Source organism: Saccostrea echinata, unplaced genomic scaffold, assembly GCF_033153115.1.
Source record: "Saccostrea echinata isolate AGI-Se365-2 ecotype Australia unplaced genomic scaffold, CSIRO_AGI_Sech_v1 ptg000002l, whole genome shotgun sequence".
NCBI classification, from domain to species: Eukaryota; Metazoa; Mollusca; class Bivalvia; order Ostreida; family Ostreidae; genus Saccostrea; species Saccostrea echinata.
The window spans coordinates 20,434,564-20,450,925 of record NW_026889751.1 but is presented as its reverse complement, the minus strand read 5'-3'; the positions used below and the strand labels follow the sequence as shown (position 1 = coordinate 20,450,925).

General features: G+C 34.8%; 1 protein-coding gene across 1 annotated transcript; it reads right to left on the bottom strand.

Moving 5' to 3' along the window:
- Positions 1–335: 335 nt before the first annotated feature.
- On the bottom strand, positions 336–12,027 carry LOC133174138 (tyrosine-protein phosphatase non-receptor type 21-like). Its single transcript, XM_061309196.1, has 20 exons — positions 11,903–12,027; positions 11,565–11,768; positions 10,382–10,560; positions 9,984–10,081; positions 9,527–9,597; positions 9,087–9,245; positions 8,677–8,765; positions 8,495–8,576; positions 8,222–8,304; positions 7,441–7,485; positions 6,613–6,655; positions 6,343–6,421; positions 4,667–6,147; positions 4,328–4,450; positions 3,985–4,203; positions 3,507–3,635; positions 3,305–3,379; positions 1,856–2,015; positions 1,397–1,554; positions 336–876 (listed from the first exon to the last, which is right to left on the bottom strand). Exons 2-20 carry the CDS (start codon positions 11,736–11,738, stop codon positions 748–750), a joined length of 3,576 nt encoding a protein of 1,191 aa, XP_061165180.1. The 5' UTR covers positions 11,739–11,768; positions 11,903–12,027; the 3' UTR covers positions 336–747.
- Between the last annotated feature and the right edge of the window lie 4,335 nt (positions 12,028–16,362).

The following is a 16,362-nucleotide window of genomic DNA, read 5'->3' as shown; positions in this document are numbered from 1 at the left end:
ATGTCGGTGGTCAGATATAGGTATTTGTGCTATTTTTGAGTGGAAAACAAAGGGAAATTATGATAATCACTAAAATGTGTACAGACACTGTGACATTATATCAAATCAGTGGTCAAATGTATCTGCTCAGCACAATGTGACGTGATTCGCAAAATGACGTCATAATAGCCTTACTGAATAGCCTTATTGTAGAAATAAAAATTTAATTCGCATTAGTTTACTTCGCATTAGTTGTCGTGTGAACGTAATTTAATTCGCATTAGTTTAATTCGCATTAGTTTACTTCGCATTAATTTACTGCGAATTAAACTCTCCGTGTGAACAGGGCATTAAATAAAAAGTTTCACCATTTAAAACAAATTCTATCGTTGAACATGTTGAATACTTATTTATAATGTTCCCCTTCCACTAATACTCCTCATATAAAAAATATATTTTATAATGGTATATGTTGACAACCCATATGTATATAGTCTCAGAGCTACAAGCGCTGAGAATCACAATAATTACGTACGTGTTGCAGTGAGAGAAACATTTTGTACATTATTATCCTTGAAGAACTCAAACATGAACCAAAACACATTCTTTTTAGGAAGTTTTCCTCTCACTTATCATTCCTCTCTGGGAATCCTGAAACTATGGAAATGTTTTGTGCTTTTTAACATCATCTGTAACCATGGTAACATATCCTAATCTCGATATTTTGTTGGACTAGCAAAGTTTGAACAGGTTCTTGGATACACACTCTTAGATGAGTCTGGAATTCTTCAGATATTGGATCAGAGTCTTGTGGATAAAGTTGTACTGCCCTAAAGTCTGAACCATGAACATTCGCTGTTGTCTGATAGCACCCAGAGCCTTTGGAAGATCTATATCCTAAAGAAATAGAATTATTCAGAACATTTAAAATAATGGACTTAAGTTTTTACTCTTCACAGATACTGATCCAACACATAAATGAAAAGTAGTTTATTGCATAACAATTACTTTTTTCGCAACAATCTGATTAAAATCAGATCCTCAATGCTCCTTAAGCGACACATCGTTAAAAAAGGAGCATCGAGGATCTGATTTTAATCAGATTGTTTTTTCGCACATGCAGGAAAATAACGTACAAGTTGAATTTTTAGCAAGATGCAAATTTCGCTATTTATCCTTAAAAATTGGCATATATTTTTAGCAAGAAGTTATTTTGGTGGTTTTATAATGCCAACAAAAAAGCTATTACAACTAATACACAATTAATATTGTTAGCGATATTCAATTTTAGCAACCTCAACATCTTCGCTAATAATGCCCAAATTGAATCCTTGCTAAAAATTCTGCTTATACGATAGCTTCTAAATCCACTAATCTACTATCACGTTTTTTTTTCAAAAAACAAAAAGTGACTTACAAAGTTGTGTTCCAGACACCACTTCATGACCTGGGTAAGAATCACCACCCCCGTCCTCCCCACCCCCGCACTACAATGGACGACAATGGGGGACTTTTTTCCACTTCCCTCCTCACTCTCGGCAAGTCTTTGTACAGAGTCTACCTCATCCAGAAAGCCTGCAGGTACATAATAATATTATACCAGAAAACACTGACATCACTTTTTTACATAAATTGTTCCTGATTTGTCTTCGGTTTTAAATTTTTTATTTTCATTGTTACAAATTCAAACCTACAAAAAAAATCTTTAAAAAATACCTATCAAAATCCAATTGTTGTTCAAGCGATGACAAAAATACTTTTCCTAGACATAAATGCCACACATATATCAAATAATATATCCAAAATAATTTCTTATGATTTGAAATCATGACTGGGCAGAAGTCTTTTCTTTTTGTAAAAGGGAAATATAATTTACCTAAGAACCCATACATGTCCTCAGGACATCCGTGGTCTGGCCAGTCTGTGTACTGAAGGTGCCACACCTGTTTCTCTTTCTTAGTGGGCAGGTGTACTACAGAGATTCTATCGGTGATGTAACACAGGGAATCATTACAAAACAGCAGGGTCACCTCAAACTACAATGAGAGAGGGGAGATTTCTCAGCATTAAGCGGAACATGAAGAAAACAAGAGGCCCATGGGCCACAAAGCTCACCTGAGTTACTTTGGCCCTGCTGTTCTTCACAAGACCTCCCCTTTGTAATATTTATTGTGGCCCCGCCCTACCCCCCGGGACCATGAATTGAAGAATTTAGAATCTACACTACCCAAGGATGCCTCCACGTAGCTTTTCTGGCCCAGTGATTCTTGAGAAGAAGATTTTCAAAGATTTTGCCTATATATTTCAATGTAAAACTTTGATTCCCTATTGTGGCCACGCCCTACCCCAAAGGGGCTATGATTTGAACAATTTAGAATCTACACTACCCAAGGATGCTTCCACATAAGTTTCAGCTTTTCTGGCCCAGTGATTCTTGAGAAGAAGATTTTCAAAGATTTTGCCTATATATTTCAATGTAAAACTTTGATTCCCTATTGTGGCCACGCCCTACCCCAAAGGGGCTATGATTTGAACAATTTAGAATCTACACTACCCAAGGATGCTTCCACATAAGTTTCAGCTTTTCTGGCTCAGTTGTTCTTGAGAAGAAGATTTTCAAAGATTTTGCCTATATATTTCAATGTAAAGCTTTGATTTCCTACTGTGGCCCCGCCCTACCCCCGGGGGCTATGATTTGAACAATTTAGAATCTACACTACCCAAGGATGCTTCCACATAAGTTTCAGCTTTTCTGGCCCTGTGGTTCTTGAGAAGAAGATTTTTTTAATGACCCCACCCAATTCTTGTCTTTTTTTGATTATCTCCCCTTGTAAGGGGGGTTGGCCCTTCATTTTATCAATTTAAACTCCCCTTCACCCAAGGATGCTCTGTACCAACTTTGGTTAAAATTGGCTCAGTGGTTCTTGAGAAGAAGTTGAAAATGTGAAAAGTTTACAGACGGACGGACAGACAGACAGCTAGACAGATGGACGGACACCAGACAACAGGTGATCAGAAAAGCTCACTTGAGCTTTCAGCTCAGGTGAGCTAAAAACATAATATTCATTTTATGATTCAAAATATTTTCTAAATTTTAATTCTGAGGAAGGGAGATAACTCAGAACCAGTGACAGAATATTTAGAAAACTTTGATTTGATTTTACCAAACATGCATGGTATTAAATTAATTCCTTATTTACTGACATACTGATGGGAGCAAAAATTATATTTCATCACATTTTCAATACATTTAAATCTTAGTGGAAGGTTTGTATCAATTGTGTTTCTTCAAGTTTCACTTTGATCTTAAGACTTGACTAAATACCTGTCCAAATGTAATCTTATGGTCTGGTCCAATCTCTTGAGGCCAGTAAGTGTGGCACTTCTGTTTTCCCTGCTCCTGAAAGTAAATGAAGAATTCAGTTCATTAAAACATATACAGAACAAAATCATACTGTAAAAGTTACTTCCAAACAGAAATATTCATTCATGTACATTTGCTCAGATGACAGTCAGTACAGACTTACAGCTAGATCTGTTAACATGGCTATGACATCCACTTCCTGTTCCCAGATCATCTGCCAGAAATCTACAGATGTTTCCTCCATTGGAGCCTGTGTGGCAATGTACCACCAGACCCGGTCACCAAAGGACAGCTGTAAGAATATAAGTTGAACATTAAAATCACATGCCATATACATTTTTTTTTTACATGTACCTGATACCTTGAATATTAAGGTTCATTAACACTCTGATAAGAAAGATAACTCTCACTGGATAATTGACAACTATTACCAGGTATTTTATAAAATTGTCAAGTTAATATGCCATTTCTTTCAAATTTTTTCCCACTAAGTATGCTGAAATTGTATGCATCTTAATTACAATTTAGAATTCTTACTGAAAATCACTAGCATTAAATTATTAAAATCTTATAATATGATGTACTGCAAAATTAATGATAAAAATTAAAGAGATTTCAACATTTTGTTTTTCATAACTGACCTTAATATGTGAAGCATTAACGTAACCAGAGTGGTTGTCCTTCCTGGGGGTCAGTTTGACCCGAGTGACATCATACGGCAGGACATCCCTGAACCTGTTTCGGCCCTCATTCTCTGGAAGTCTGGCTACACTACACTCAGCTGATTGGACCTTTTTGGGGATTTCCTCAAACTCTTTAAATACCAAGTTCTCTGACAATTTGTTTTCCAGAAGCTTTCTCTGAAAAAAATATAAATTCAACAAAATTATCTATTAAATATTGATAATAATTAATTTATTTAATCCTTACCCTATATTTTGACTAATTGTACCCTTTTTTTTAATTTCCACTTTTGATACCTACCCTCTCATCCTTTGGAGCTCTGCTTTCATCATTCATAAGAGCTAATACCATTGGTCGAGACATTGTTAGGCCATTCATGGCAGCCATCTTTAGAGGTCCCATCTTCAATTTTACAGTAGCATCCTAAAATGGTATCATGTATTAATACATGCAAGTTGCATGCATTTATTAAACTGAATTTGGCATCAACGAGTGTATGCAAACTTCTACTTTTCAAAATCTTGCTATTAAATTCTTTTTCATTTCAATATTTAGGAATCTAAATTCTATTTCAGAAGATAACTAAAAAATTAATCTTGTTGTATCTTTATTAATGTAAAAAAAAAATATATTTCCTACCTTTTCATAGTCTGAATCACTATCATCCTCTGGGGGCACCTGTTCCTCTGACTCTGTGCTGACCTGTCTGACAAAGTTCCCCACTGGGGGAACCACATCCAGTCCAGTAAACTTTGTTGCTATATCTGAGGCTCGCCTGGTGATGGGGGGTGGTACCTCCGGCTTCTTGTGGGACAGTCTCCGACTGGAGAACCGCCGTATGAAGGTAGACTGACTGGTGATTGGCTTGACCGCCACATTACTACCATCTGTGTGCTCAGGGATGACCACTGGGTCTTGAGGATCATCCTTCTTGATGGGATTTTCCTGTGTTGTCCGTGCTATCATCTGACGACGGAAACTCTCCCTTCGAGTAATAAGCTCTTTAGTGGTGGAAGGAGGGGGTGCTTTGTTGGGGGCCACATATTTGATGGCTATTTTTGATTTTACACTGTCTAACTTTGGACTTTTATCATCTTCTTTCTCACTGTCTGTGTCCTTGACATGAAACGTAGCACCTGAGTGGTCACTCGAGGCGTCATCTGTCTCTGGGTGCTGAACTGTGATATGAGGACTCACTCCCAGGGTTGAAATATTTGGCAAGACCAATGGTGGCTTTGCTGAATCTGTTGTGTCTCTTTGTAATATTGCACTTTCTGGGTTAAGTATCACATTTTCAGAAGTACTTGCAGGATAAGGGTTTAATTCAGTGTGATCTAGCACAACCTTTGGAACATTCTCCACACTTCCATTAAAACTTGTTTTCACACCCAAGTTTTTTCGTGACACTAAATCTGGACTCTCCCCTACTTTAGTTCTGACAGTCTGGTTTGCTAAGTCTGGGGTACTTGTGCTGGACCTGGGATAAGGGGGTGGGGGCTTGTAATGGAGGGGCTCAGTCTCTTTAATACTGAACTGGGGTAACTGAGAATTTAACTCTGGGGAACTGTACGTTGGCTGCATTACTAAGTTACTTCCCCTGTTACCAAGATCTGTCGTGAAGACTGCCCTATTTGCATACATTGTGTTGTTGTTGTAAGAAGACATAAGTTCACTGTTCATATATGCATTTCCAGTGGTAAAAGTAACATCCGGGTTATACATTATACCAGGAGGAGGCTGCTGCATTAATACTGCGTCATGTAAAATTCTTGGGGAGGTTGGGGGGTACAATTTGTGGTCTGGGATAGGGTTTGGATGATGGTGTGATTGGAGAATGGGGGAGCTATGAACAGCAGCTGGGGGCTGCTGGCTCATTCGACGTCGCATCACTTCCTCGTAGCTGGGACTCGGTCTATACGCCGGTAATAAGGGAGACTTGTGGGAATCACTTCTCTGTACAGGAGTGTGCTGACCAATCACAGGGCTGTCTGTGATCAGCTGACCTCCATTGATATGCGTGAAGCTTCCATCACCAGAATAGTGAATGATGTCACTGTGAGTGGTCTCCAAGCTCTGCTGTGACTGACGATAAAAATCCTCAAAGGAAGACTGCGATAAATCTAGAAAAGAAAAATAGAAACTGGTATAAATTACTTGTAAATGTAAGACAGTCACTTTAAAGTATAATGACTACTCAATACAAACATTAGAGAAGTTATTACAAAGAATTAAACATAAATAACACACAAAACAACAAAAGAATTTGCCATTTTATACAGTGTTTCAACGAACACATGACTGTCATGTGACCTCACCTGGATCAAACCTCTGGTCATGTGACAATTGGGAATGTGTGGAATGTTGAGAGTAAGTCAGTGATGTTTGGGACTGGGTCTGGAAAAGAAACCCAGTATATCATTAGTGAAACATTCCTGAAAATTTCATTTAAAATCTCAAACTATCAAAGGGCTACATGTATTTGTTGTCATGCTTAATTTCAATGTGAAATCCCCTAAAGAAACAACATTTCTTTTCAGAGCGGGAAAAAACAGATCTAGATCTAATGTATGAATTGTATGGCTTACCAGTGGATCTGAGAAGACTTGCTGTGATGTTTGAATATCATCCCTAAAAAGAAAGGTCAAGTACATATTAAGAATATGGCTTCTTACATGTATATTATATTAACTAAAAATTACTTGGCAACATTACAAGAAGCAATTAAGAAATAACGAATACACATCTGTAAATAGAAATGTTCACAAAACAAAATGCATTTACATCAAGTATATGTATCTGAAGATCAATAGCGTAATGCCATTTTTAGTATTTGGAAATATTTTTAGCATACACATTTTTGGGGGTAAATACTGCATATGTACTTGGTTAATATCTTGATTATTCATAGAATATAAAGGACAAAAAACTGCCAAATTTATCATTTTTAAAATTTGACTGATTTATTTCCAACAGAAAATAGCATTTTCAAAATTTTAAAAACTGGATGTTGAAAGCCTGAAAAATCAATATTATTAATGATTAGACTGATTTATATTTCAAACAGAAAACTGCATTTTAAAAATAAAGTTTTAAAAATTTGGATGTTGAAAGTCAATGAATCATTCCAGGCCAAAAGAGTAGTGCTGACCATAAAGTGTGATAAATGGCTTGATTATTGAAATGATAATGATTGAAATAGAGGTTAAATACATGTACATAGAGCTATACCTGACAACCAAGGTTAAAATAAGCTATATTATACATTACTTGATATGATATACCCCGTGATTAATGAATAATATAGTATTACTGAAATAGAAAATGCAACTCTATGTACTACAGTATATCACCATGGTGATGTAGTTGTCAAGGAAACAAGCTAAGAATAGTAACATGCAGAGAGCAAAGCTTACTGTCCCGCATCTGCCGAGAGGTCAGAAAGGTCAACGATACTGGAACTGTAAACAGATTGTCATGCATCATTCTATTTATAGAACCATTCTATTTATAGAACATGCTAAGGCCAGCCAGTGCAATTCATTCTAATCGACCTTAAGATGCATTGTGAGTTTGTTCTGCAGGTACAGACTCAAATTCAACCAAGCCAAAAGAAAAAATGGTAATTTTTCTATCAGAAATTAACTTAAGTCTTTTCTTTATTGACATGCATTTACATAAAAAAAATTACTATACAGCTTACAAATAAACAAATGGAGTTAAAGCATAAAATCAACAACTATGGGTAAAAAGAAGCCATTTTCAAAATCCCTTTCTGTACCAAATATGCTGTACATGTGTACATAAAATATCCTTTTAAAGATGACTTGACAGGATTGCAAAGTATTACAATTATGGCTTCACTCCAATGAAATCTAGATATTGTTGAGATCAGTCCTAAATTATCTGCTCAGTGAATAAGAACTGAGACAGAGGTATATGCTGGAAATCATATACCAGTTCAAAATCAAGGTCAAAGTCAACATAAGTGCATGTATAAGGTTTGAAGATTATTTATAAATAACCACACGTGTACATAGCTGAATGAAATTGATATTTGCTTTGCAATCCTGCAAATAACATTTATAGTACATGTAAAAAGATGACTGAACATGCTGAAAAATAAACGAAAATGTAAATGCAAATATTTTCTTCTCACTGTTCAGAATAGTTAATGTAGACTCAAAATTTCATTACCTTGGGGTCATTTTGTTGGTTTTGTGGAACTTCTGTATAAGGTATCCCATCCTCTTCAGGTATTTAGCTGTATCTGAGTCCTCCTGTTAAAGACAAAAACATCACAACTACTGCTGATCTTTTGTTGTTCGTATCAAACAAATGCTTATGTTAAACATGAACTGAAAATTTATCTGAAAATATCCTCGATTTCGATGTTTAACATGCATTCAGTGTATTTTCTCCAAGATCATTCAATATTTAAATAAAAAATATGACTCATTTTAAACTTACCATTGTGTAATGAGAGGAACTCTTTGACGTATCAACCTCCAAGACTTTCTTACTTTGAGTCAGTCTGGCAATCTCTGCCCATCTAAAAATAAACACTCATTTCATAAAGGAATACCTTTCTCAGGATTAAACCTCATAAATATCTTAAAAAGCATCACTTATTTCTAAACACATGTACATACCTGAAACATATTGTAGGTGAGCCATCCAGGTATCTAGCCAATATACCTGTGTAGGAAGTCCCCAGGTAAAGCTCTTTACCTCTTTCATCCTGTGAAATAATTGTGTCATATTAAACTATGTGTCAATGAAGATCACAAATCTTAAACTTTCAGTATTTTTATGATTATTTTTGTAACATTTTAAATACACTTGATACACTGAACTGTATGGCTTTGTATCTATATTTGTGAATGTACATGTATCATTGTAGAGCAAGTACATGTATCAAGATATATCACTGTATTGATATACTGTTAATACCACAATAAAGTAAGTAGTGCAAACACAATAAACCAAATACAGGGTCTTCTCTAAGAAGACCTTTAAAAACAGCATTTTCTATGACTGATCATATTAATAATATTGGTACCTTGGCTGTGTAATACTCCATGCCATAACCATCCATCATTTGTATTTCTTTGATGTACTGCATCTCGGCCTTTACTGGGTGGATGCCTTGTAGGTTCTGGTAGGAGTTAAGTACCTCATGCATCATCTCTGACACAGCATTATCATCCCGACACATTGTCTGTTTAAAGTAAATCCCTAGACATTTAACACTACCATTTCTCTTCAGCAATAGAAGAGTTCTCATTTTTTAAGTAATAACATTTTAAATTTGATAATCTAACTCAAGATACATGATAAATAATGATTCAAATTAAATTGTTCACATTCCAGCTAAAATACATTTTGTATTAAAAATTAAACAGAATCAAAATTCTCCTTTGAACAAAATTTCTGTACATTGATTTTATTTGAGTTTACAAACTTTAAGGAGATTTAAGTTCAATCTGCTATTTGTACTACCTTAGGAAATAAATCATTATCTTCAAAATATTCCTGCTGTTGTTTGTCATATTCATAATCCCCAAACTCAGCTGCAAAATAAGTGAAACAAGATGGTGAAGTGTAAACAATAAATACATGTAGGTTTTTAACATTACATATAAAGAATAAGGGTTACAAACACAATGATTCATATATTTTTTTTTAAATCAATGATTAGAACATGTAGTTCTGCTGATATTTATACAACAGAAATTACCCAATATATAGTACCAACGCAGTGTTAATTACAGGATAACTTCATATGCCTTAATTTCAATTTGAAACTGAATCTATACTGTGAAAAAAAGCTCTATGATGTCAAAATTTTTATTACTTATATGTATTTCCCCCCTAGTGAGCCCCTGATGAAGATGATTTTTTCCATTAAGAAAAGCTTTCTTATGAAATTATTTGTTTTCTGACTGAAGATACTGACCTTGTAAACTGAAGGCCCCCAGACGAATGACCTGCTCAATACTGACTGGAATTCTACCCTCGACTATATCTGTCTTCAACTGTAAAAAATACTGATACCTACAACAGAAAACAAAACTTAATTTTAACAACTGCAAGTTTTACAATCTATTTCTTTCACATTGAACATGTTAAATGAACAATGAATTTGTATCATTTGTGGGAAGTATGATAAAGGGATGGGTATTGGCTGATAATTTTATAATGTGATATACTGTGATATTTTTTAACTGTATTGTGATATGTATTGCAATATTTTAAGTATATCGGTACTCACAAAATATATTGCAATACAATATTTTTTGTCAAAAATGGCAAAATATTGATATTATTGCACAGCGCTAGTATGATAAAACTTGCCTTGCCACGTCATCTATGATTTTGTGTGCCCCTGTGATATAAAACATGACCCCAAAGTACAGCCTGGGGGAGTGGCCTGGTTGAAGGTTCTTCTCAATCTGCTTCTTCAATGGCTTTGCCAAGTCAATCCAATGATACTGCATTTTTTTGGTCACATATCGTAAACCAAAATACTGAGTCTATAAAACAAAATATGCTGAATATTAATGGTCATAAAAATAAATCACTAACTAAAGAAAAGTTAAAATCGTTAGTAATTGTAAACCAAAGTACTGTGTATATAGAACGAAGTACATGAGCATGTAAATGTTGAATATTATGTTGGTGTGTAAACTTGAAGCAAAAAAAAAGTTGAGAAAATGTGTTGACTCAATTTTTTTCTTTATGTTGATTATTTTTTAGGGTGGAAGACATATGTAAGCTAAAACATCTAGGTTTGCTTTGATTAATTTGGAGGTTTTTTCACTTCAACTCCTTTTGAATTTTCCAAAATTATTCTGGAGTAAAACTGCTCCATTTTGCTTCACTGCAACTATATGGGACATATTTTAACTGTGGTAAGGGCTTAATTGTCCCGACATGCAGCTCATTCTAACTTGAGTTCTATATGATAATTTTACACTACACAGGATACTGTATACATCAACTGTGTGGTGAAAAAGAGGGAGATTTGAGACTTCAAAAGCGGTGGCATTGTGCAAGGAGTTTTACATGAAGTCATAATTTAAATTCATCCAGTTTCTAGAATACTGATTCTCCCTTTTTCTTGGCTGGGTGTAGACAAAATTTATCTTAACCAATGTGCACACCTGTTATTGTCAAATATTTGCTTGAAATCCATATAAACATAAATAAGAAAAACTTTTGTGTGCTTCCAGTTTAAATCATGTGATATTTTAAAAACCAAAGAGATTTTATGGCCGTTGTAGTATCAAAAATGGCTACCCGAGCCATCCAAAAATGAATTTGGTAGCAAAACAGTAGATTTTTTAATAAAAGCATTAGGCAGGAGAAGAAGTAAAAAAGTAGCTAAGACTTCCATGCAAAGTGGTAGAGTTAATATGTATGCTACCCGGCCTGGTCGAGTTCTATATATTTTTTTAAACTATCTGACCAAGTTCTATACGGAAGTTTTGACAAAACAAAACTGAGTTCTCTATAAAGTTAATATATTCTACTCTACCTGACTGAGTTCTATGCGCTGAGCAATGCTCTCTAGACATTCTTGACCGGTGCTGTCTGAGTTCAGCGTACACTCTAAGTAGGAATGATCCAACATCTCCACCCCAACAACAAACACATTCTTTGTAGAGATGTCATACCGCCTGGTTCTTTTAAATTTTAAGCCAAATGGCATTGTATATTGCTAAAATATCTCTTTAAAATTCTGAAATGCAAAGAAAAACCAGTTGACGGCTGAAACACTAAAGAAAACAGGCAAATGAACAAACCAATTAAAATTAGCTGAATAACGTTAAAACAAAATGCAGCCTAATGAGTACATTGAGACAAAATACTCACTAAGGCAATTCACCATCAACTCCTTGGACTATTGATGACTGATTTGACATAACTATTTCTTCATCCACACCCCCTCATCATGTAGTTAAAACCTCAGGTGTGTTATGATTAAAATGACAAATATTTGGAGCGACTCATTTCTGACTGTCGCAAAACCAATTAAGCTAATGGAAAGTTTTTATCTTAAATTTCAATGAAATTTAAACAGTTTTTCAATTAAAATAGTCTTAACTAGAACGATTGTATTTCGATGAATGAGGCATATGCTTTCAATCATCAAATTTAACTTTCTTTCATATGTCGTTATTTTAGGACATAAGTTGTAGAATAGATTTGAAAAGACTAGAATATTCCGGAATAGTAATTGATAACGAATGGAAAAACACGACAATCAAATAAAGCGAAGCTCAGTAAAGGTGCTTCTGTAAACAAAGTCTGTAACGTGTTTTGATTATTGGGGAGTGGTGGTGGTGCACATAAATAATATCTCTTGTGTAAAAAGGGGGGAGGGGTTGCGATACGGGATTAGTTTCATCAGAAGTTATGAAAGAGGTTTATTGTTGGTAGAATTTTTTTCAGAGTTGTAATATTGAAATAATTAACAAGTAGGCCTATGTTAAAGAAATGAATTATGTAATTTTCTTGTTCCCCCGTTGTCAGTAAAGTGAATTGTCTCAATGATTTTAAATTAAGTTTTTGAATTTTCATTATCCTGGTAATCTCTCTTATAGAAAAAAAACATCTTTCGCATTTATTTTTATTTACAGCATAACTTTGACACAAAATGCAATTTTATATCAAATTAAGTACATGTATACAGGTCCCTGATTAAATACAAGATTAGATGCATCCTTTACGTCATGTGTAAAATTTCCTATAGTTTTGAAAGATACCCAACAAATTGAAAGGAAATGGTGTGTACTGCTCAATACATGTGTGTGTGTGGGGGGGGGGGGGGGGTAAATGCACTAAAAATGATAGCTCTATGCACGTTTTTTTTTTTTTTTTTTTTTTTTTTTTTTTTTTTTTTTTAGAAAAAATTACTTGTAGTGTGTAGTATTCAGGAGACATACATGTAAAAGGGTGGGTACACTACATAGTACATGTACATACACAGCATTGTTACTCCGGTCTTAGATGGTAAACTTCAAAACTTTACTTAGTTTTGTGTTAAATTTGAAGTAACACGATTTCTTTTATCGAAAACGATGGTTTCAGAGTGTTTTTCCCAATGATCAAATTTTAAATAATTTGATCAAAGACGTGTTTTTCTTCAAAAGTGAGTCGTGCATTTGTACTAAAATGGGAAAATTTCTGAATGGTAGAGACTGGAGGATCTGAGAGAAAACAGAATTTATCTGTAATATCTGGTCAAATTGGAAAGCGATGGATGCTTTAATTGCTTCTTGGTGTTAAAACTACTGATAAAAGTATCGTGAGTTTCAGTTGACCGTATTGGATGAAAATGCACACATCAACAAAATAAAATTAATGTTTTTAATATGATTGTGTTTTTTTTGTAATATGAGTAAGAGCGATATTGTCCACGTATTTTTTTTTTGAATGACCCTCCTATTACATGTATTATGAGAACTATATATATCCTGCTACCAGCGCTTGCATTGATCGAATAAAGATATCCTAATAAATCAAAGTTATGATTATTTTGTTAATAACATTCTGATTGAAACACAAGTACTCCGAAGTTGATATTAAACACATGCTTGAGTTTCGGATTGACAATATCATGTATATAGTTTTTGATTATCAAGGCTTCCAACAATCTGTTGGAATTCCCAGGGTACTAATTGCGCCCAGTTATTAGCAGATGTATTTCTGCATTCTGTTTTCATATGACAAACAAGATTTGTTTAAGAAATATTGATGCCCCCGAATGCATGGAAACTTATACCGAAGGTTAAACTTTCTCAAATGAAAATCAAATATGTTGGTACCCAAAGTAAGGTCTTGTCTCGAGGAACATACCTGTGAAAAATGAAAGCCCTAGCAGCACCCATTGAAAACATATTGAAAAGGTTAAAGTTTTTCAAAAGTAAGTCAAATATCAAGATCAAGGTCTAATGTTCAAAATTAATGGTGCCCGATTGCAAGGAAAGGTCATCTCACAAGAAATACACATGTGAAATATGAAAGCTCAAGCACCAACCGTTCTCCAAAGTAAGGTCTTGTCACAAGGATTACATAATCATGTGAAGTATGAAAGCCCTAGCACCAACTGTTCAAAAGTAATGACCAAGGTTTAAGTTTTCCAAAAGTAGGTCAAACTCCAAGGTCAAGTACAATGGGCTATATTTGTAGGGAGAGGGCTAAATAGGCTATGCCTGCTGCCCAATCCCGATCAATTCATTTGAATAAAATTATATACATGTATAAATAATTCTTGGTATCCAAGGAAGGTCATTTCACAAGAAGTACACATGTGAAGTATGAAAGCCCTATCAATAAATGTTCAAAAATTATAGCCAAGATTAAAGTTTTCCAAAACTAGGTCAAATTCCAAGGTCAAGGTCAAAGAGTCAAAGTTGTTGGTATCCAAAGTACGTGTAATTAAGAGGTTGTCACAAGGATTACATATGTGAAGTATGAAAGCCCTAGCACCAACCGTTCAAAAGTTATGGACAAGGTTAAATATTTTCAAAAGTAGGTCAAACTACCGGGTCAAGGTCAATGGGTCAAGGATGTTGGAATCTAAAGGAAGGTCTTGTCACAAGGATTACACATGTGAAATATGAAAGCCCCAAATCCAACTGTTAAAAAAGTATGGCCAAGGATAAAAATGGGTAAAATTTTGCAAAACTAGGTTAAACTCCAAGGTCAAAAAGTCAAATACATGTATGATGGTACCCAAAGAAAGGTTTTTTATGCCCCCGTATCGAAGATTCGGGGGTATATGGTGTTTGTCCTGTCTGTCTAGCTGTCTGTCTAGCTGTCTGTCTGTTTGTGTCTGTCCGCAAAAAATTTAACATTGCCCATAACTTTTGATTGGTTGGAGCTATGACTTTCATATTCAACATGTGTATTCCTTGTGACAAGACCTTTCTTTGGGTACCATCATAATTGACCTTTTGACCTTGACCTTGGAGTTTGACCCAGTTTTACAAAATTTTACCCACCTTTAACATTGGCCATAACTTTTGAACAGTTGGTTCTAGGGCTTTCATACTTCACATGTGCAATTCTTGTGACAAGACCTTCCTTTGGATACCAACAACTTTGACTCTTTGACCTTGACCTAGGAATTTGACCTACATTTGAAAAACTTTAACCTTGGCCATAACTTTTGAACGGTTGGTGCTAGGGCTTTCATACTTTACATTTGTAATCCTTGTGACAAGATCTTACTTTGGATACCTTTGACCTTGACCCTGGAGTTTGACATACTTCTGGAAAACTTTAACCTTGGCCATAACTTTTGAACAGTTGGTGCTACGACTTTTATACTTCACAAATGTAATCCTTGTGACAAGACCTTACTTTGGATACCAACAACTTTGAACTTTTGACCTTGAAGTTTGACCTACTTTTGATAAATTTTAAACTTGGCAATATCTTTTGATCGTTTGGTGCTTGGACTTTCATATTTCACATATGTATTTCTTGTGAGAAGGCCTTTCCTTGAGCACCATTAATTTTGACCATTAGACCTTGATGTTTGATTTACTTTTGATTTTTTTTTTAAGCTTTTCCATATCTTTTTAATGATTGCTGCTAGGGCTTTCATATTTCACAGGTATATTCCTCGGAACAAGAACTTACTTTGGGTACCAACATATTTGATTTTCATTTGAGAAAGTTTAACCTTCGCTATAAGTTGCCATACGGGGGCATCAGTATTTCACAAACACATCTTGTTTTCAAAAGAAATGCACATGAGAAATATGAAAGCCATAGCTCCAACCAATCAAAAGTTTTGGGCAAGGTTAAAGTTTTTGCGGAAGAACAGCTAGACAGACAGACGAACAAACAGCTAGACAGACAGACGGAAAGGGCAAATACTGTATGCCCCGAATCTTCTATTACGGGGGCATCAAAAACTTCTACATGAATAGCAGTCTCCTGCTGTGGCCTTCTGTTCAGATATATTTAGATATATCGATGGCCTATATCTATTTTCATTTCTACGTTGATTTGATACAATTTGGAGGGGTGATGTTACTCAGATAGAGGTTTTGTTTAGTTGTGATGAAACCTTGTATGTGTAATAAATAGATTGAAATAAATCAGCAACTTATTGCTGCATAAATAATGGAAGCTGACGACGGAAAATTTAAAGTTGAAGCCATTACGTTTATCATAAAGTTTTGTCATATTTCCATTGTTACAACGCATTTTGAAAAATTTTTCAAAGTGCGTTAAATCTGGGACCAAGTTAACGCACTTTCAAAAAATATATTTCTTTGCAAAGTGCGTTAATATCGACCATATTAACGCACTTTGAA